Here is a 23,591-nt window from a genome sequence, read left to right on the forward strand (position 1 = left end):
AATCTTAAGTCATACAGGGTGTTCAAAATTCTATGCCAAACTTTCTAAAATATAATATATGTTTTTTTTACCATGTATATAATTTTTTTGGTGGAGAAATAAAAAAATGGATTTTTTTGTATTTTAAACGTTTTTCCAGATATTCTCGGTGTTATTTACAACCATTAAGGTAGCTTTTATAAAAAGTTACTGTTTAAAGACATATGTGATATAATACAGCGAAAATTTGCGCAAAAATGCTTTAACTTTAAAATACAAGACATCTAACAAAACATAATATACAGGGTGTTCTATTAAAAAAAAAACATTAATTTCAACGTTAATTACCCATATTGTTTAGGGCTTCATAGGAACTACTCCGAAGACGCTGTTGAATCTGACGAAGTCCTCAAACAGCAACAGCAACAACAACATTTATCCAGATCTCCAACTCATGGAAAGGCAATGCCGGCTCGTCCACCAAGGAAAGGATCCCTTTCCAGAAATGCCAACGTCAATGGATTTGACGAAAATTGTAAGATACAAACGTTAAAATTATTTTCTTTATATTTAAGGTGATTGATTTCGTTAGATTTGGCTATGAACGGTACTAGAGGTGTTCACAGATCCACCAGTGAGTTGGATATGCACAGGTATCACGATGCGGCACCACAGATTGTAGTGGACAAGGCTGAAGATAAGAAAAAGAGAGGAAGATCACCTTTCAGGTAGTAATTACAAATACTTTGTTTGACAGTGTTAATACAGTATTTTCTAGAAAAATTGAGGATTTAAGCTTCACTGAGAACCTCACAATTAGTGGAATAAATTAGTGAATTTGATTATACTTTATACTTACGAGTTTAAACAAATAAATTTGTTTTAAAATACTTATAATTGTAAAGTCTTTACAGCCATCGTTCAACGTTACGTCATATTCCTCGTACTCTTATATCGTACTCTTTCCTTCCCATGAAAAGGGGATTAAATAGATTGTAGATATCATCATGACGTTTTGCAAATCAAAACACATTGTTTCTAGTAACTGTCATTTCACTATACAGGTTATGATCCTGTCGATGGATATAGGCTTGGTGCATTTCAGTTGATTTCAACAAATTCCGATCGCAGCGCACTCTACGGCAGAAATCAGAAAATATCAATATATTGCTCACGTCGCCGTCATGCCGATCGTATTAAAATAATATTGAAATCGGGGTTTTGTCATAATATTTAAGTATTTTAGTTTTTTGCTAGTGCAGTTATCGAGACTATAAAACAGTCAGGTACGAGGTTAGGTTAGGTTTGTGTGATGTAACGCTGTTCCGGGTAGTAAAAAATAAGTGAAAAAGAATTCGAACTAGGCGTCTTGTTGTGTTGTGACAATTTCAAATGTTAATAAAATTGACCAAAAAAATATTAACGCGTAAAGGAGAGGGTAATTAGGGCGTTGTTGGGTGCAATAACATTCAATAACTCAACTTTCCCGGATATTCAACTCTCCCGAAACAACATTTTATAACTTCATAATTTCTTACACCGATTCGATCAATAGCAAAAATGGATTCAAGCAGTTGGACGAAACAAAGTGCTCGTTCCATAATCAAAAAATTAAATAGAGATTTACTATGAGAGGATGAAATATAATTTGCAATATTAACGGTATACTTTTTTAATAACTAGTGATTAAATGTTTTATAAACATCTTCTAAAATTATAATTATGTACCTTAAAAAAAATTGTTATAGCCGAAATAGCTCTAATTATGTGCTCCACTAGCAAAACCGGTGATAAAACTATGCTCGCTACCATAGCTGAAGTCATCTAATTTTTGTTTTAACTGGAATAATAAATTATAATGCAAGTTAGACCTTCGAAAGATATTAATATATTTACCTTTTTATTTTTTTGTTTAGAATTTCCACAAATTACACTTTCTAACACTTTTAGAATAATTATACAGGGTGTCCCAGAAATAAGTGCAAGTATTTTAACTGGTAGTATAGTTCAACCCCAGAAACACCCCTATGAGGTTTTTTTCGCAAAAAAAAAATTTTGAAAATTCGAAATATTTTGAAAAAATTTTTGGAATTTTTTTTAGTTTTTAGTTAAAAAACATAATTTCTTGATAATATGGCAAAATAGGTATTAGATTAAATTTACAAGAAAGAAAATCCAGAAAAGATCCAGTGGTTCTCAAAATTTTAGCAAAAAATCATTTTTTTGGAAATTTTCAAAGTAAAATAACTCCGTTATTTTGGATTTATTTGAAAAACGATAAAGAGAAAATATGTTTCTATTATCGAGATCTACCACTCCTTATAATACTTGCACTTATTTCTGGGACACCCTGTATACTAATTTTTTCGTTTACTCGCCATTTAAACCCGTGTATTTGTATGTATTCGTTATTTACGAGTTCTCCGGCGGTGGCAGTACCGGCGGAGAATGCACCATGCCTATTGATCAGTATCAAAAAACTGTGTTGTGCTGTCCAACAAAATTAATTCAAATCCTTTGAATAAAAAGATTAAGGAAGGAGTAATGATATCCATGTATTCACGCATGGTCGACGGAAAGAGGACTCTAGGGTGGGGATCCTTGACAGTTCTGTTTGACGATTCGCTAGACACATTTGAATTTGATTTGAAATTTTGTGGATTTGTCAGTCTTTGCTGAGCTTATTTTATGTTTTTATTATTTATTCTGCTACTGATAGTTGTTTAAAGGTAGTAAGGAAATTGTGGCAGAACTTAAATTAACAGTGACACTATTGCGATTTATCGAAAAAGATTGTAAAATAGTTGGTTGTGTAGCGTGCGGTAGATCTCGGTCAAAAATCAAGGGAAATAATGGAATAACTTTGCGCTAGTATAACTAGTAAGTGACTATATAATATACATTTGTATGTGTAGTAAACCGATCATTTATGAAATTCACTTAAAATTAACTAATTGTATATTTTTTTCTTTGATTTTTGTTTTTATTTACTACTTGTCAAAGATTAGATGCAATGAATTTAGATACATCAATTTGACTTATATGTTTGTATTAATAGATAATTATTATAAGTCATCTATTTTTTGTAAACACTTCTGACAAGCAGTGTTGTTCTATTTTTATTAGACTTATATATTTTTATAATAATTTGAATAACTACCAACATGTATTCACAACGTAAAGTAAAACAACATATTATTGAGTCTGCCCCACGTCTACCCTACCTCATATTTTTACACGTTTGGAATAAAATTAAAACGGCACTGATAAACCGGAATTTAAGTCGGCCATGTTAGAGTCCCGTCACGGTCGATTTAAGATTTTTGATGTTTCCTTTATGTTTTCCTTATTTTTTTTATTTTTTTTTAGTTTCCATTATGTTTTCCTTATTCCTTAATCTTTTTATTCAAAGTTCAAATCCGTTTGTTTCTAATATGTTTATTAGTAAACCTTGTATGTACTGATCGTAACGTTGAACGATTGGTGTACAGACTATACTATTGAATAATCTTGTATTTTTATATTTGTTTTATAGATTTTTCTCCAAAAAACGTGGTGACACTTCAAGCGCGGAACGCGTCAAAAACAAGAAAGGTCGTACTCCTGAGCCCCACTCTGTCAGAATTGGTGCAGGAATGACACCAACAGCTAGATCTGTAGGTCTGTCCAACACCATGTTGTCAAGAAGTCCTACTGTCAAACCTTTACCGGTAATTAAAAAAAACATCTTTAACCTGAAGTTTGATTGAAATACCTATGCGTTTTAATAAACTATCATGAAACGCTGATAATACTGTATTATTATCATTGTTCCACATTATGTTTTTTTTTTCTTCAGGGTGAATCATTGCAAGTACCTTCCATCCCAGAACGTCAACAAAAACAGTTATCTGTTCCCCAAACATCAGACATCGAAGCAGTAGGCAACGAAATATATGATGCAGAATGTCTGAAATTGATCAACGAATATTTCTATGGAGTTAGGATTTTTCCTGGTCAGGACCCAACTCACACTTACATCGGTTGGGTTACTACCCAGTACCACTTTTTCAGCAAAGAATTCAACCAAAACCACGTATTGAAATCATCCGTAGTTATTGCTGATGAATACAACCGAATCATTGAATGGTAAGTATATTCTAAAATGAAATAATTAAATTTTAATAAATTAAGACCTTTCCTTTTTAAACTTAGCAAATTTTGTTAAGGGTAGTGGCCTCTATAGATCCAGTAATTTCAAGATTTTAATAAAGGTTATACCTTTTTTCGGAGCTAACTTTTTCACCTCGTTAGGTGTTAAATTTGCCTTTCCCACATGTCTACACAACCTGGAATGGATATAGAAAATATAATAAGACTATTAATCCTACCAACTGCGCCATGATTTTAAGTCCAAAATTATACGATTTCAGCACTATTTTTTACTTTTATTTTGTTTTAATTACGGATTTCTTCTGCCAAATAAATTTTTGTGATGCCATTAGAAAGTTTAGGTCTATTGTATAGCTCTCTTGTTTTCAAAAATTATCAGCAGATGATTCATTGTTTCGTATCTCCAGCGGCCTTTATGGATTATCTACATTCCCAATTTAACTTCTACGTATGGAATTGAAGGGTCCAGGAGAAAAACATGATAAGCGCCATTTTACTAATTTTACAGGAGAGCCCTGGACGGCTGGTGGTTATCAGGTTCTTGCCCTGTCTGTATATTTTTACTAGGCATATATGTTGCCCTGCAGAGTTTATACATTTTGTAGCGACCATTTAGACGTATAATATTGTAAAACTCTAAAATTAAGAAATTGGACCTGGACCCTTCAATTATTTTTGAGTGCATTCAAAGTATTCTGATATCGATAAAAAGGTTCTGAGGTGGCCTAGATGTCAACCTGAATTATTTTAAAACTACTTAAAGATTAATTTTCTTGTCAACAAGATGACAGTAAAGTAACAAAACAAATTATGTTAAGTTCTAATTAAAAATAGACATCTAAAGTTTTTATAAAGACTATACTATTTAAGGTCTAATTTTGTTATATATTTCTTTAGCATTGACAGACAATCCTGCTACATGGTCAGGGCCGACGAACTATACAACCAAGTGACCCAAGATGCTTCAGGCAAAGGTGCCTCGCAAGGCATGTTTATTGGGTGTTTCCTGGACGCTGCCACTGGCATCATCACATTCACATGTGACGGTAAACCTACCTCGCACAGATTCAAGGTCATTTGAATATTAATTCTACTTATATTACCATATTGTAACTATTTAATATATTTCAGATGGAGCCAGAGACTAAGCTATTTCCTGCAATCTTCGTGGAAGCCACCAGCAAAGAAATCATGCAAATTGAGCTGGGTAGGACATCTACCAGTCTTCCTCTATCAGCAGCAGTGTTGCAAAATAGCGCTAAGCATGTTATACCACAATTTCCACCTAGGTTGAAGGTTCAGTGCTTGAAGCCTCATCAGTGGGCTAGGGTAAGTCTCGTGAAAGAGTGTGTTGTAATAATGGAGAGAAATGTTTAATGTTCTTTCTACCAATAAAGTTCAAATTAGGAACAGCATTTTTTAATTTCTTTAACACGCTAACAGCAATATTCTTTATTTTTTAGTGCTTTATACAGGGTGTTTCAGAATAAGTATCGATTTTTTTCACCTAAAAAGTTCATATAAACGTGTTCTCTAAAATGCTTCGTTTTTGAGATACAAGTTAGTAGTACTTTTGAATGTCAAAGTTTTAAGATTTTTTTTCGCAATATCTTCAGAGTCAATCCAGATATTTTTATGAAATTTGGTACACGTTTTTTCACCATTTTCACCAGATTTCTCGATGAAAAATATCTCATATTTCTACAAATGACGTTCGTAAAAAATGGTACTACTTCACGATTTTTCTTACAAAGAAATTATTTTTAGAATCCTCATTTATTTTAGAATAAATTATGTCCCTTGGCTTTTTAGTTAGACCGCATGGTTTTTGCGTAAAAAAAATAAAAACCACTTTAATGCATGGAAATTACTCAAATATGATAATATAGTGTATTGTATGTAAAATTCGTTTTTGTCTTTTTTTTGTACAAACGCTACTGGTAAAAATTTAGAAAACATTTTTCATAGAAAATGCTCCTTAACGGTAAAAAGATGTGCACCAAATTTCAAAAAAATATTTAGTGTGGCTGCGAAGTTTTTTTATGCTATCATAAAAAAACTGTTTTTTTTTAAATTTTGACACCCTGTATCTCGAAAACGAAGCATTTTAAAACACATCTTTATATGAACTTTTTGTCTTAAAAATACTTGAAAAATCATTCTGAAATATCGGACGTTTATTCAGAAATACCCTATACACTATACGGGGTGTTTCAAAAAACATGTGCCATCTCTCGTGGGGAGATTCCTCACATAAAAATAAGACTTTCTCTTTGTTTAGTAGCTACAGGGTGTTAAATCTTAATATTTTTTCGATTATAATTTTCTTCCAAGTCCTTTTAACGACTTGGATGAAATTTTGAGGGTAAATGTTACTATAAATGCGACATATTTTAAAGCTAAAAAAGTGTCGACATATTTACCAGGGACGTGCATATGGGTTATCACTGGAATATTTTTCTAAAAAAAACATGTGCTCCAGTGATTTTTTTTCTCTTGTTAGCAATATTGTGTAGATCGTTTAATAAAGTTGTCAAAATTGTGTTGTAAAATTAAAAGTTGTCTCTTGCTATTTTGTCGATTTCGGTCTCCTTGATGAGATAAACGCAACATTTTAAATATGTAGCACTTATAGTAACTTTTACCCTCAAAATTTTACTTGAATCGCTAAAAGCACTTGGAAGAAAATTATAATAAATCTAAAAAATATTAAGACTTTAACACCCTGTAGCTACGAAACAAAGCAGAATCGGACCTATGTTGATATGAAAATAAATCCTATTTTTACGTGAGGAATCTCCCCACGAGAGATGGCACATGTTTTTTGAAACACCCTGTATATTTATTTAGGTTCCTAATCACAATCTTCAAGTCCACGCCTTAAAACTCTCCGACATACGAGGATGGTCGATGTTATGTGAAGACCCCATTTCCATGCTTGCCCTCCATATCCCAGAAGAAGATCGCTGTATCGACATCTTGGAATTGATAGAAATGGATAAATTACTGAGCTTCCATGCCCATACTCTTACACTGTACTCAGCCCTGTGCTACCAGAGCAACTATAAAGCAGCTCACGTGTTATGCAAGCACGTTGATCAAAAACAACTGCTTTACGCCATCAAGTCTGAGTATATGAGCGGTCCTTTAAGACAAGGATTCTACGATTTGTTGATATCACTGCATTTGGAAGCAACAGCAACTACTATGTGAGAACTAAATTTTATTTGACAAGCTTAATATTAATACTTAATAATTATAGGGAGGTTTGTAAGAACGAGTATGTTATACCTTTAGGTCAAGAATTAAAAGACTTGTATGAAGACTCAGAAATGGGACACAGTTTAAGACGATTGCAAATAGAGTCTGTAGTACCACAAATGAAAACTTCGGAAATAAGGTACCTACATCTTTGAAATATGCAATAATACACGAAAATTTTTTGAATTGTGTTTTTGATTTCAGCGACAATATCGAAAATATCAAGAGTTTGTATTCACCCTATTTTCCGCTGGATGTGGTTCGTGACTATGTGATGACCGCCTTAGCTGAGTCGGTTGAAATCAACCAAGTACACAATAGGGATCCTATAGGCGGTTCAAACGAAAACCTATTTTTGTGAGTTTAGAATTTTACGTTTATTTATTTATTGCTCTATACAGGGTGGTCCGAACTGTATTCCGGAAACTTCAGCAGTATATTCTGCAGATAAAAATAAGTAAAAAAGTTCGTATAAATGTATGTCATAAAATGCTTAGTTCCAGAGATAGAGGGTGTAGAATTTTCATTTTTATTTCGATTTTTTCTAAATACTTTCTGAAGTAACGTCAATATTTGGATGAAAATTGGTGTCAGGGAGTTTTTTGACATGAGAAATTTGATTTTGATGTCAATACGACTCCTACTAGTAGAGGGCGCCACCTACATGTGTTTTAACTGTTTTGAAGCGTAATAACTTTTTCTCCGTACCTGTATAAAACTACCGAGCGAAAAAATATACATCTCTGCAATTTTTTACGTAAAAAATATCTCTTTGTAAAAATCGCTACCAGCAACCGTTCTTAAGATATTTAGAATGGAAATAGTAAATACATGTCATTATTACGAAAAATAAACATGTTGAGTAGATAGTTATTTCACTGAAATAATAAATTTGGGAAATTTTTATTTTTTTAAATTAATAATAATTTTTTCTGCAAAAAATTATGATAAAACATTTTCTGTTGAACATTTGGCACAAAAACATTCCAAATTTATGATTTCAGTCTAATAACTATTTAGTCAACATGTTTAATTTATGTCAGTGATGACAGGTATTGATGATTTTTATTACAAATATCTCGTAAACCATTACTCGTAGCTATTACCAAATGACCTTTTTTACGTAAAAAATGTAGTAAATGTATATTTTTTTACTCAGTAGTTTTATACAGGTACGGACGAAAAGTTATTACTCTTCAAACCAGTTAAAAAATATGTAGGTGGCGTCCTCTACTAACAGGAGTCATATTGACATCAAAATCAAATTTCTCATGTCAAAAAACTCCCAGACACCAATTTTCATCCAAATATTGGAGTTACATCAGAAATTATTTGGAAAAAATCGAAATAAACATGACTTCTACACTCTATATCTCTGAAACTAAGCATTTTAGGACATACATTTATACGAACTTTTTTGCTTATTTTTATCTGTAGAATATGCTGCTGAAGTTTCCGGAATACGGTTCGGACCACCCTGTATATAAACTAATCCTAGTTAAAAAATTATGCAATTGAATTTTCGATTGTTTCTTTCTAAAATAACTTATAAAATATTAGTCCCAATAGAAAATTTAATAGATAAGGCTTAAAATTCTACTAAAAAATGTAAGTATTCGTTTCTATATGGCTAGAAAACCATAAATGGATATTTAAAGCATAATCATATTGTTAATCCTACTGACTGCGCCATTTTTATAAGACAAAGAATTAATTATTTCACAACGGATAATTGTTTATTTTTCAAACGTCACAAAAGTATTAATTTTTGCAACTTGATTGACATTATAAAAAGGTTTTTTAACGCCTAGGTATAAAACTAAAGCATTTTTACGGCTAGGCACAAATGTACAAAAATATACTGTCAACAAACGTAGAGCCTCACTACCGGTTTTCGGAGCCCTACTCCATCATCAGGTGAGCTTGGGTAGATCCATAAAATGACAACCACAGCGCAGAGATAGTTAAGCATTAGTGAGAGCAGGTTGATCCACATTATGACAAACACAGCGTAGAATTAAATTTCTATATCAGCAGTTAAGTGGCAAGAATCCTTATATAATTTAATTATACAGGGTGGCCCATCGAAAACGTTCCGCAAGACATAACGGCCAGGATATTTTTTTTTCAAAAAATCCAAAAACACGGTTCAATTTTGTTTGTGAGGGGGACAACTTTCGCCCCAAAAATGATTACAAAATCTTCAACCCTCTAAGCGGGGGTGTCATCCCCCAACTTTTTTCAAATGGGAGGGGGGGGGTCAAGTGGCGCCACAATGAAAAGAGCTTTCTATTCTCTATATTTCCCCGCTTCGTTTTTGAAAATCGGTCGAGTCATTGAGAAAATATGAAGGATTGAAATTTGAAAAGTTTATTTAAACATTTATCAGAGTAAATGATAAGGATAAATTCCTTCGACCAATTTGCTGTTTTTTCTTATTATTTCTAGATGTTTACGCATTTTTTCACTTGCCACAAGATTGAACGATTAGGTGCGGTCTCAATATCGTTAAACTGACCTACAATAGAATTTCCAAAAATACCAGCTCGCGACGATCAAAATCGTCTTCGTTGAATTCTTGTACCAACTGAATTTTGTACGGGTGGAACTTGTGTTTTTTTAATATTGTTTGGACACTTGTACGATTCACGCCGGTCGCGGTCTCATTGGCTAATTTTCTTGTACTCATGGCAACTTGGCCCAATACGAATACCTCCATAGCTTCATTTACTACAGGATTTTCCCTCTGCCTCTTTTTATTCATAACGGAACCAGTTTCGTGAAATTTTGCTACTAAATCGCGAACAATTTTGCCATAAAGGTGTTTGTCGGGATGGCGTTCATTGAATATCTGCGCAAACCGATTGCCACATTCATTATTTTTAAAATAAAGTTCGATTATATCCACTTTTTCTGCAAGTGAGTACACGATAATTGTTAAAAAGTTTAACGATATTGAGAAGAACTTCAACGCACAAGTCACAGAACAGCTATCTAGCAACTACCGCACCTGATCGTTCAACCTTGTGGCAAGTGAAAAAATGCGTAAACATCTAGAAATAATAAGAAAAAACAGCAAATTGGTCGAAGGAACTTATCCTTATCATTTACTCTGGTAAATGAGTCCCCTAAGTGCAAAACTCGGTATTTGCTAGTCACGCAAATGTTCAGGAAACCAAAAAATTTGTCACTTATTAAAATACATATGGATTTGTTTTAAATCTTGGTTTTAGTTAACTCTAGTCATATCGATTTAAAACTACTATTCTTTTTAATTTGAAATCCTACCAAAAACTAAAAAAACTAACTTTTAAAATTAAAATACCGAGTTTTGCACCTGTGTTTTGAAAATACCCAGTTTGCTACTCAAAATTGCCCATACCCATAAATATATACTAGTGGAATTTAAAAATTACTTTCAGATTAAACCCATTTTCTTTAAATTGAAGGCACAAAGTAGTGCTAAAACATTATATTTTAACACAAAAAAATATTTTCTAACTAACTAAACAAAACAGGTGCGTACTTTGAAAAGCAAACTTTCAAATTCCAAGTCCTTGGAATAATAATAATCCTTACAAACAAGAACAGAAAAAAGAAACTTTTCTAAACTAAAAAACATGCAGGTTCTTAGGCACTTTAGGAAACAGGTTCCAAACAACAAGGGCTTAGATTCTAAGTTCTGGATTTTCTTCTTCCATAATAATTAAGCCGTCTTCATCTCTCTGTTTACTGTTCGTTTTCTACCTTTGCCAATTTCACAAATTTTTATTTTAACGAAGAATGGCAAACACGAGCGATGGTAATTATTACTACTGCCCTTTACCAAATCCAGATAAAATAATAGGTCCGATCGTTTTCCTGTTATTATCGATTCTGAATCGTCCTAGAACTCTCCAGCGCATGCGCAAATGAAATAATGTCTTCATATTTCCTTCTGCGCTTACGCATGACAATTCAAGGACGGTTCAGAATCGGTAATAACAGGAAAACGAAAAAAGCTAATAATGCATAACATGCCTACGTGCACTTAATCACGCGACCACATAAGGCGCAACGCCATTGGCCAATTGCATTTACACAGTTTTGCATCTGACAAGTGAGAGCAAATACAGAGTTTTGCGTTTAAGCTTTGTTTTCAAATGTATTTTTAACATACATATACACAGTTTAGCAACTTACTAACTAGCAGATAAGGTGCATGTTATGATAAGCAAGGGAATGGCGCGAAAATCCCGCTTTTCAAAATTTCGTCAAATACCGAGTTTTGCATTTAGGGGACTCAAATGTTTAAATAAACTTTTCAAATTTCAATCCTTCATATTGTTACGTTTTTCGTCGGTTCCGTGTGGATAGAAAGTCACAATTTATTTAAACACTATTTATTTAACACTAATTAACAAAAACAATAACGATTAAAGACTTATAGAACTATTTACAAACGATTTATAACTAAGAATTTATTTTGAATTTTAGCGCGTCAACTGCACTGGTATATTTATAACTGCCCTCTCTAGGCCACTGCCGCCGGCTTTTATACCGACAGGTAAAGAAATCTAGAATAGTCCAAAGATCGTTAGGCGCATAGAGAAGGTTTTCGAATGTTCTCGTATGTACTAGTCCATTCTAGTGGGTCTCGATTCTTCTCGAACGAATGAATCATTGCGGTGTCTATGCGATGTTAAGGTCATCCGAGGGCGGGCCATATTGTGAGGTTAGGTCGAGTCCACACCGGCCCGCAACACTGCCCCCTTCTTAGGCACATGCTCGTCCCGAGATGTACACGGTGAATGAAGGTATTTGCAAAGCTGGCCCCTGGTACATTGCGAAGTCTGGTAGAAATAGCAGTCTACAGTTTTCTCTCCCGATCTCAGCTTTGGGTTGTAGCAGCAAACGAGGATCTCGATTCCCGTAAATCTGAACAAGACTTCAATCATGTTCCGGATTGTACGCCAACTCAAACCATCGAGTCCACACGCCAGCTTCGGAATGGCTAATCGTGCAATGTTGTTGTTTAGCAGGGCTTCTCTCAGTTCAATCAGGGTCTTCCATAGATTGAGATAAGTCGGCTTACTCGGGGACCATTCCTTGGTGACCAGGTAGAAGATGTGCCTTGCTTGACCATGTGCATTGTCGGTTAGCCTCAAGACGCTTCCAACCTCTGGATCCTGTCGGCGTAGTTCTCCGACACGCCCAAACTTCTCATTGAACGTCGCAGCGATTCCTCTGGACATCCGCAAATCTCGAGCCACACAATGAGCGAGCGAATAATCAGGAGGCACGGAAAAGAGGTCTCGTTGATCTTCTTTGGTTACACCATAGCGAGCCTTCTCACTGCTGTTGTATCGGGCCATGAAATCGTCAAAGGACATCTCCGAATCAGGGGGATCAAAGCTGCAGGTTCTCACGGTCCCAGCACGATCTTCTATTTCGCCTTGGTAGGGGCTCAAACGGTTGAAATGGACTACCCTCGGTTTTCCTTTTGGCAATTTTCTGATACGGTATACGACGTCATTAATTCTATCCATGACTTCGTATGGCCCTTCCCACGAGGATTGTAGCTTCGGAGATAACCCACGACGTCTCTGCGGGTTATATAGCCACACCAACTTCCCTGGTTGGTATCCTCCATGCTCAGCTTGAATGTCGTAGTGTTCCTTCATTCGGTCACTAGCACTTTGAATATTTAGGCGGACTCTCTGATGAATGTCGTCCATCCTTTGACGTAGTGTGTGGACATAATCTTCTCCGGCGACTTCTTCTCCCGGTCGGCAACCAAATTTCAGATCACAGGGTAGGCGCACTTCCCGTCCCATAACGATGCTGGCTGGAGTTTGCCCTGTAGATTCTTGGACGGATGAACGGTAGGCCAACAGGAACAGGTGAAGAAATTTGTCCCAGTCTCTTTGGTGGTCAGAGACTACTTTGGCCAGATAACGGTTGATAGTTCTGTTCATGCGTTCAACCATCCCATCGGATTGTGGATGTAGAGCAGTCGTCCTGGTCTTGCGGATGTTCAGGACTTCACAGACGCCTTGGAACAGATTGGACTCAAAGTTTCTTCCCTGATCTGAATGAAGCTCCATGGGAACACCAAACCTGCAGATCCATTCTTTAACAAGGGCATCAGCAATCGTGGACGCTTCTTGATTTGGCAACGCGTAGGCCTCGACCCATTTGCTGAAGTAATCCATTACTACCACAATGTATTTGTTGCCATCGTTCGTCTCCGGGAAAGGACCAGCCACGTCGATCGCTATTCGTTCGAAGGGACTACCAACATTGTACTGGCGCATAGGGGCTTTACCACGCTTTTGTGGCCCATTAATGGCTGCGCAAATGTCACATTTCTTACACCAGGCCCTCACATCTTCTTTGCAGTTCACCCAGTAGAACCGTTCACGCAGCTTGCCAAGTGTCTTGGTAACACCAAGATGTCCTCCGCTGGTTCCATTGTGAACTTCCTCCAAGACTTCTGGGACCCTCTTCTTTGGAATGACGATCTGTCTTCTCTCTTCTTGTCCCTCCGGTCTCTCGATCACACGGCGAAGTAGTCCGTTATCTATTACCAAGGAATTCCACTGGGCCCAGTACGACTTTACGTTCGGCGAATATCTGCAAACTTCTCCCCACGTTGGTCTTTGGCCTGTGTTTTTCCAGTTAATTACTAAACCTAATTCTGGGTCACTGGTTTGGTCATTTGCAAGATCTTCGGGTTGCCAACTATCATTAACCACAGTTGTTCTTAGGAGTTTCACTTCTTTCTCTTCTGCTCGGGAACAATGCTTACAGTCCTTAGCGCAAGGTCTTCTGGAAAGTGCGTCGGCATTTCGATGGTTTGCCCCAGCTTGATGTTCTGTGTCGAAGTCAAATTCTTGTAATCGTTCAATCCATCTAGCTACCTGCCCTTCAGGATTCTTAAACTGCAACAGCCATTTCAAAGCAGCATGGTCTGTTCTTAACAAGAACTTTCTTCCATAGAGATACTTGTAGAAGTGTTCCACTGCTTTAACTACTGCTAGTAATTCTCGTCTGGTTACACAGTAGTTCCTTTCCGGTTTTGACAAGGTCTTACTAAAATAACCAATGACTTTTTCTTGACCATCCTGGATCTGAGACAGAACAGCGCCTAATGCAACATTGCTAGCGTCGGTATCCAATATAAAGTTTCCGTTGCCAAAAGGGTAGCTAAGTATGGGCGCACTAGTCAGGGCCTTCTTCAGTTTTCGGAATGCCTCGTCAGAATCTGAGTCCCAAGAGAAACGCCTCTCGCCTTCGGTAAGTCTGGTCAATGGTTTTGCGATGGTGGCGAAACCCTGTACATAGCGTCGATAGTATGTGCATAGTCCCAAAAAGCTTCGTAGTTCATGTTTATCTTTAGGTATCGGCCACTCTTCCACTGTCTTGGTCTTCTGTGGATCTACCGCAACTCCTTGGGAGGAGACTACATGGCCCAAGTAGTGTACCTTTTCTTGACACAGATGACATTTCTTGGGGCTAAGTTTCAAACCAGAACTCCTAGTCGCTTGAAAACTTCTTCCAAATTCTTCAGATGATGGTCAAAGGATTTCCCAACCACTATGATGTCATCCAGGTACACTAAACAGGTAGTCCAGGATAGTCCCTTTAACACAGACTCCATTAGTCTCTCAAAGGTAGCTGGCGCGTTGCACAATCCAAAAGGCATGACGGTAAATTGCCACAGTCCGGAGCCCACCGAGAACGCTGTCTTCTCTCTGTCTTTCGGCGCCATGTCGACTTGCCAATATCCACTCTTCAGATCCAATGTAGAGAATATCGTTGACCCCGCCAGTGTGTCTAGAGTATCGTCTATCCTCGGCAGAGGATAGCTATCCTTCTTGGTAACATTATTGAGCTGCCGATAATCAACACAGAACCTGGTGGTACCGTCTTTCTTCTTTACTAGTACTACCGGCGATGTCCACGGGCTGTTAGATGGTTCGATGACACCCTCTTCTTTCATTTCTCGAAGGATTTTGTCAGCTTCTTCACGTTTGGCGAGCGGAAGTCTTCTCGGATTTTGTTTGATTGGTCGTGCATCTCCGGTGTCAATTTTATGTTGTACTAAATTGGTACGACCTCTATCTCCTGCTTCTCCTTTATCAAACACGTCTTGATACTTGATTATTAGGTTTCTCAATTTTCTACTATTTTCGGGAGATAATCCTTTAACGTTTACTAACTCCTTCACCATTTTGTCCGGAATTTTTGAAGTCGAAACTTTGGAGGCTTCCACGCTTCGAATGACTGAGGAGACCGAACAACAGTACCCTAACAGGGTTCCCTTCTTCAAGGATACAGAATAATAATTCGTGTTCATTACTCTCACCGGTACAGTCTTCTTCGCTCGTAGCAGGGCTTTTCCAACAGCGACCCCTCGTCCTATTTCGCTGTCATGGTTCCTTGGCTCCAACAGAATAATACTCCCATTATTCATTTTACCTTCCAGGCAACCATCCAAAAATATCTCACAGCGCTCAGGGATCGAAACATCTTCTGCTACCACCACGCGAAGCGTCTCCTCACATTTTCGATGTAGAACCACTTCTTCTTCATTTATTTTCAAAATTCCCTGTTTGAAGTTTAGTTCAAAACCTTTGGTGGTCATAATGTCCATTCCGAGAATAAGTTCATCTTCGATATCTGCTACTAACACTGGATGTTCAAAACTGGTGCTCCCAATAACAAAATTAAGGTTTACTTCTCCATGGACAGCAGCGGAGCCCCCCGTAGCAGTACGTAGTCGCCATTGTGTTGTTTTAACCTTCTTCGATGTTTTAAGAATGTCCGGTCTGTTGATAGTTTTCGTCGAGCATGGTCCGGAACTCTCCATCAACAAAACCATCCACAAAAATGCTGTTGAATTTGTGTTGTAGCGAAGCGACTTGAGCAGTTTTCGTTGGGGCATGTTGGGTACAGGTCGACGTGTGCCCCTTCATTTCGACCCTTCGACGAATCGGTCCCTTCTTGCCCATGTACTGGTCCATTACCTTCCGAACAATCCCTTCCACGGATTCGTCGGAACATTCGTCGATGGCCCGTACTCTTCCTAAAGACCGAGAATTTTGTTTCGCGGCCTCAAATTCTAGGGCACGTGCTAAAGCATCCACCAAGTGCGTTGGGTGGGCTAGGAGAAGTGCTTGTCTCGTCTCGTTATCACGTAAGCCGTCGGAGAATGCCTGTACTGCCAACCGCTCCATAACATTCTCGGGCGTAGCAGGGTACGCAAGGCGAACGAGGCGGGCTACGTCGGCTTCAAACTCCTGCAGAGACTCATTTGACTTTTGAATGCGATTTTTTAACTGGGAATGATAGACATGTTCCAAATGAGCTTGGCCGTACCTCATTTCTAAATGTCGTACCAATTGCTGATAATCTCCCTGTTCCGATGGTGACAATGTCTGCAAGATATCAGTCGCATCTCCTCGCAGTGCGACAGTCAAAGCGGTAGCCTTTTCAGCGATTGTCCATCCGTTCGCTCTCGCAGCGGCCTAAACTGGCAAAAATAATTGGCCCAAGCGGTTTTTCCGTCAAACTGTGGAGGCTTAATAACTGACTTTGAGATATACTTATTTTCGACTAGTTTCGGTGCCTCCGATGTTTCTTGACATTTTGGTGAATTGGCCTTTTCTATTTCTTGTTTTAAAATTTCGATTTTTCTATTTACATCTTCCTCAATCTCTGTTATTTTATCTTGTGTATCTATTATCTTTTCTTCTAATTCCTGTATTTTATTATTAAAGCTGGCCTGTATATCTTTAGAATTTTCTGCGATCTTATCTTCTAAAATATTAATTAAATCCTGGGAATTTTTCATCATTTTATCACTGATTTTATCTTCTAAATTATTCAAATTGCCGTTTAAATTGTCTTGCAATTCTCGGGAATTTTCTGTAATTTTGTCATTCAAACTGTCTTCTAATTTTTGAGAGTTTTCCGTCATTTTATCTTCTAATTTTTGTAGGCACGAGTCAAGGTCACCTTCGAACTCAAAGCAAAATGTGTCCGGATCCTCGCCTTCCTCCCTCAAAACGTCTCTCAGTCTGGTTTGCAAAATACTTTTCTTTCCATCTGTCTCGCACTCTCTCTCTTCCAATATGGATTTCAGTTCGGACACTTTCAAGTCTTTCAACAATTTCTTCGGAGCCATTGTTAGTCTTTTTATTTTTCTTATCACACACGCCACACCTGACACCAATTGTTACGTTTTTCGTCGGTTCCGTGTGGATAGAAAGTCACAATTTATTTAAACACTATTTATTTAACACTAATTAACGAAAACAATAACGATAAAAGACTTATAGAACTATTTACAAACGATTTATAACTAAGAATTTATTTTGAATTTTAGCGCGTCAACTGCACTGGTATATTTATAACTGCCCTCTCTAGGCCACTGCCGCCGGCTTTTATACCGACAGGTAAAAGAAATCTAGAATAGTCCAAAGATCGTTAGGCGCATAGAGAAGGTTTTCGAATGTTCTCGTATGTACTAGTCCATTCTAGTGGGTCTCGATTCTTCTCGAACGAATGAATCATTGCGGTGTCTATGCGATGTTAAGGTCATCCGAGGGCGGGCCATATTGTGAGGTTAGGTCGAGTCCACACCGGCCCGCAACAATATTTTCTCAATGACTCGACCGATTTTCAAAAACGAAGCGGGGAAATATAGAGAAGAGAAAGCTCTTTTCATTGCGGTGCCACTTGACCCCCCTTCCCATTTGCAAAAAGTTGGGGGATGACACCCCCGCTTAGAGGGTTGAAGATTTTGCAATCATTTTTGGGGCAAAAGTTGTCCCCCTCACAAACAAAATTGACGTGTTGTTGGATTTTCTGAAAAAAAATGACCCTGGCCGTTATGCCTTGCGGAACGTTTTCGATGGGCCACCCTGTATACCTATACTGCAAGAAATTTGTTTTCTATTTAATAAATAAGGGTTGATGGTAGAAGGGTGAAAATTTAGGGTTGTATGTATTTTTTAATGCCACATCATAAAAAATAAAAATTGTCCGAAAAATAAAAGAATAGGGTGGACCACCCTTATCACTTAAGGGTATAAAAACTAGATGACAAACCTATTCTCAAACCTACTGAATATACATATATAAATTCATCAAAATCGGTTCAGCCGTTTCGGAGGAGTATGTTAACTAAAACTGTGACACGAGAGTTTTATATATTACATAGGTATTATAAATAGTATTTTAAATTTTAATTTAGAGTGCTTTGGCTATATTCAGAACGACAATTTTATTACATGAAAGACCAAGTATGTGGTCCCAATAAATTCGTAAATATGCCTTTTCCAAGTATGCTAATGAGCTACTCTTGTTCTATTTGAAAATAATTATTTAGTTATAATTAAAATTACGATTTGGGCACCTTATAACGGTGGCCAGGAAAATAACATTACACGATCACGAAAAAAATAGAATAGAGGAAAAATACGAAGGTACCATTTAAAACCAAAAGTTACAGTCATTTCCGGTGAAGTAGGAAATGACCGAAAATAACTGAATACGCCAATCAATCCTGATTTATGTCATATACTAACATACCAAATCTAGTTTTTTTTTATCGGAAAAAATAAAAAAGTTATAGTAGTGAGCCAGTTTTAAAAAACACCCGGTGTATGTATGTATTTTATTGATTTATTAAATATTCTGTTTTACCTTTATAACAGACCTCTACTCAAATTAGTAGACCGTCTGCTCCTAGTAGGAATGCTGAGCGACGACCACGTGGAAAAACTCCTGATAATGATCTGCCCCGAAACGTGGGACCCCACCTTCGAAAAAGACGGCAAGGACGAGCACCGCAAAGGCCTACTCTCGATGAAAATGGCCGAGGGGGCCAAACTCCAAATGTGCTACCTCCTCCACCACCTGTGCGACATCCAGCTGCGCCACAGAGTCGAATCGATCATCGCTTTCAGCCACGACTTCGTCGGAGAACTTCAAACCGACCAGTTGCGCAGATACATCGAGATCAAGCAGTCGGATTTGCCCTCGGCTATGGCCGCTAAGAAGACGAAGGAGTTCCGGTGTCCGCCAAGGGAGCAGATGAACGCCATCTTGTGTAAGTTTAAGGAACAAGGTACGTGAAAATTGACCAACCACCAACGGCAGCTACTACTCTTAACACGGACGTTTCTTGCAGGAGAAACAGCCTGACTGATATTGCTAAACTATATGTTTACTATGTTATGTCTTTTTATTTGGTAATAATCATTAATCACTACATCATGCTCATCAGTTCACTAAAAAGGAATTTGCTTTTATTGCAACATAACACTGCTGATCTATAACTACTTTTAATAACATTACCTTATATTTTGTTTTTAAATTTGACTGAATTTTGTTGTTCCTAAAAGAATCTTATTTTATATTAAAAAAAGTATTTTTTCTACAAACGTCAAAAAATGACAAGGTTCGCGAATTGATAGCAATGTGTGAAGTGACACTTTTTTTCATTTTTCTACGTGATCATGACACGGTGCGCGAAGTAATGCGCGAAATGCCTCTTTCGTACACTGCATGTAAATTATATGGGATTTTGGAATTTTGATTTTTGGAAAATGAAGAACTAAATCATGAATTATTTATTTCGAAATATTCAAGAATAAACAAATAACTAATATCAAACTTAACACTAATGCATATTCTAGTTATTATTTACAATATTAACATTAATAGTACAACCAGTACACGAACCAATATTTAATCCCAAACTAGATAGTTCTGATTTTGCTTGAGTTATGGGGGTTTTGAGACTTGAGACACTATCCAATTTTGATGTAAAGGTACTTGATCCCGGTATTTGACACTCTAAAATTTTATTTGATATTTGAATTTTATTATTGATAGATAATAATAATTTTTAGGGATATCTCGATTTTAGTGTTTGTAGAAAAAATGTTGTTTGCAACTCGTGCGCGAACTCCTTTGGTGATCTCGACTAATTTTTCAACTCGGCTACGCCTTGTTAAAAAATTTAAGTATCGGTCACCAGAGTAGCAATTCGCGCACTAGATACAAAAGTAACTATTAATTTATGTTAATATAACACAATAATGTCAGTATTAAGCTTCATTCAGAACCTCGCAATTAGTGGAATAAATTAGTGGTTTCAATTACACTTTATACTTTTTAGTTTACGATCATTCACAACGTTTAAAAAACACAATTAAAATTAGTAGAATATCCTAGCAACAGCTTGCGTTAGTCAGTTGTATCCATAGAGAAAGCCTAATATTTAGCTTTTAATAATGAATTGCTCTTGACGGAAGATAATCAAAGGCCAAAATGACATTTCTTGCCAATTTTGAAGTATAATTAATGGAAAAGTTAAAAGTTTTGAAAACCAGTGTTTTTTACTAATTGAAAATGTCTACCACTAATTTTGACGTTCTGAATGCTTACATTGAAATTAAAGGAACACACTTCTACGCTAATTGAAACCACTAATTTATTCCACTAATTGCGAGGTTCTGAATGAAGCTTTAATATACCTACCATATGATCAAAAAAATAGATGGCTAGAAATAACAATCCATGATAACTTTGGCAAGGCCAGTATCTACACGTCATTTACTAAAACTTGACATAAAACTTCAAAATTAATATAATTATAGAAATATTTTAAACTACACTATTTAAGAATCATTTTTACTCAAATAAAAATAAATTACAACATTTTTAAGCGCCATTAAAAAATAAAGAAGGGTGCAGGCTAAGTAATTGACCTCTCCAAAATGATTATCAATTGTTATTCCTCACCCGTCTTTGACGCCGTTTTTTTTTCGATCTTATGGTAACACTGAAATAGATACATTAACATTTATAAACATTTAGGTTAAGTTTATTATACATAAATTTTCATATACCGATCTGGTTACATTCTGAATCCATGGTCTATATATTTAACAGATAAAGGTCATAATATGTTATTTATGTTATAATCAAATTTGGGATGACCAGGTCTGTGTTTCGTAAAGCACTAGCCACATTCATCAAAAAGAATTATTTTCTGACATAATCACTAAAAATATATAGATTAATGTTGTAATCGCGGAGAAATTTTTTGAGTTTTTTGTGGTTCCTAGCTAGAATAAATTAAATACAGTGTTACAAGTAGTTGACAAAGTAAGTCTTTAGTCTTTAAATAAAGAAGTGCCATAATTAGAACGGCTAATCATCTTTAAAAAGGCAAATTTGTTAGAAAACGCCCCGCCGTGGCAATAACTTTGGACTTTGAACCATCACATAAATCGATTAACAATAATTATTTGACCTAGTTTTGGACAAGTACAGCGGACGTCGTTGCCAATTGCAATATTTTTTATTTGAGTAACAGATATTATAATATATAATATACACCGTAAGAATGGTAGATACGCTCATATTCAAACAATTTCAAGAAATCAAATCTTTAATACAGAACAGCAAAAAAGAATTAAAAGAAGACATTAAAACGGTGAGAGAGGATTTGTCAATTCAAACGGAAGTTCTAAAGGAGAGTATTACTGTAATACAAAGTAAATTAAACGATATAGAATACAGGGTACAAGCACTAGAAAAATTAGCTAGGAAGAACAATTTGATAATATTTGGGCTACGGGACCACAGAAACCTAAAGGACTTTGAATTAGCTACTTGGGTAACCGAGCAACTAAGAAATCTGTTAGAAGTAGATATAAATATAAGCGATATAAACAATTTATACTACTTAGGAAACGACTCAACGAAACCGCTACGTATAGAACTCAATTCATATTTAAAAAAGGCATTGATTCTTCGAAGCGCCTATAAGCTGAAGGGAAAGAACATTTTTATTAACCACGATCTTTCCAAGAAAGAGAGAGTGGTGAACAAGGTACTCAAACAAAATTTAAAAGAGGCAAAGGAAAAGGGTTTAAGGGCGTACATTAAAAGGGATACTCTTGTAATTGGCAGCGAAACTTATAATTACGAACAATTGGTGGAGAGAGGAAATAAAGGTAACGAATCTGATTGCGAAGTCTTTACCGATATTCCATCTAGACCATCCCTAAGTGCTCCGGGGACACCCGTCAACGAACAACCTGTACAACCTATAGAGCGTCACAAGCAAGAAACTCACTATCCGGATCCAAAAGCTAAGCCGACCAGTACTATTGAATTTACCATTAATCCGGGACATCGACTACGCAAACTCGCAGGGGTTCGGCTGGCCTTATAACCGCATCCCTACCTTCAACTAATAAGGGAAGACCAGCAACAAGAAGTTACTCGAAGCCGGTATAGAAATGAAGATGTCGTCAAGTGTAAAGAGACATTTTTTTTTAAACAAAACGTTAGTGAATTATTTATATACATTGATGGCGCTCGTTTGTGCGCGGCTACAATTTCCTTGTAATTTTAGTCTAATTGGAGATATAAGCATATATCGCGACTTGACTCTGCACTTTTGGGACTTTTAAATAATTAAAATATACTATATGTTTAAATTTAATTTGGTGTTGGGCTAAAAATAAATAGACTATTAATATTTAAATATATAGTAAATACATGGACGTTTATAAACCAATATAGATTATTTGTTTCTTTATTAAAGGTATTTGGAGTATATTGTAAAACAAAAAAATATATATTTTATCTTTTATTCTCTTTTGAAAAATTAGGTGTTTCCGATATGGGTCAGATTGCAAGTTAAATATTTAAAAGCTTAACATATAAGATAACAATGAATTCATATATTAGGGACTTTGAAACAAGGTTGATTGAGGCAGATGTGGTGGATGACATTAATATATGTAAATTTGACATTGAATTATCATCATTTAAACTTTTTCATAATAATATTCGTAGCATAGATCACAATTTTGATGAGCTTCTTGTTCTTTTACGTGGAATAGATTTTGAATTTGATTGTATAGTACTTACTGAAAGTTTTAAAATTTGGAATATTGATTTATATGGATACCGGGATACAACATTATATATAATGAAGGAAGTCTAAATAAAAATGATGGAGTAGTAGTACTTATAAAATGTTCGTTAAATTATTCCTATAAAATACTAGATATAGGAGATAATAAGGCACTGAAAATTGATATAAATATTAATAACCAAATAATTGAGATAATCGCAATCTACAGACCCCCCTCTACAGATCCATATGACTTCATCACAAACTT

General features: G+C 36.1%; 1 protein-coding gene across 4 annotated transcripts in view; it reads left to right on the forward strand.

Moving 5' to 3' along the window:
- The window catches only part of LOC115877801 (ryanodine receptor), a 135,916-nt gene that overhangs the window by 59,387 nt on the left and 52,938 nt on the right, over positions 1–23,591 (forward strand). For 2 of the 4 annotated variants that reach the window (XM_030894115.1, XM_030894116.1), the window contains 10 exons: positions 341–514; positions 572–707; positions 3,515–3,689; positions 3,818–4,107; positions 5,029–5,203; positions 5,263–5,460; positions 6,982–7,340; positions 7,394–7,531; positions 7,597–7,749; positions 19,098–19,510. In XM_030894115.1, the coding sequence (XP_030749975.1) occupies positions 341–514; positions 572–707; positions 3,515–3,689; positions 3,818–4,107; positions 5,029–5,203; positions 5,263–5,460; positions 6,982–7,340; positions 7,394–7,531; positions 7,597–7,749; positions 19,098–19,510 (2,211 nt within the window). The remainder of the gene's footprint in view (positions 1–340; positions 515–571; positions 708–3,514; positions 3,690–3,817; positions 4,108–5,028; positions 5,204–5,262; positions 5,461–6,981; positions 7,341–7,393; positions 7,532–7,596; positions 7,750–19,097; positions 19,511–23,591) is intronic. The other 2 variants (XM_030894117.1, XM_030894118.1) reach the window with 1 other exon arrangement.

This window comes from Sitophilus oryzae, unplaced genomic scaffold (genome assembly GCF_002938485.1).
Source record: "Sitophilus oryzae breed Bouriz unplaced genomic scaffold, Soryzae_2.0 scaffold_1499_pilon_pilon, whole genome shotgun sequence".
NCBI lineage: Eukaryota > Metazoa > Arthropoda > Insecta > Coleoptera > Curculionidae > Sitophilus > Sitophilus oryzae.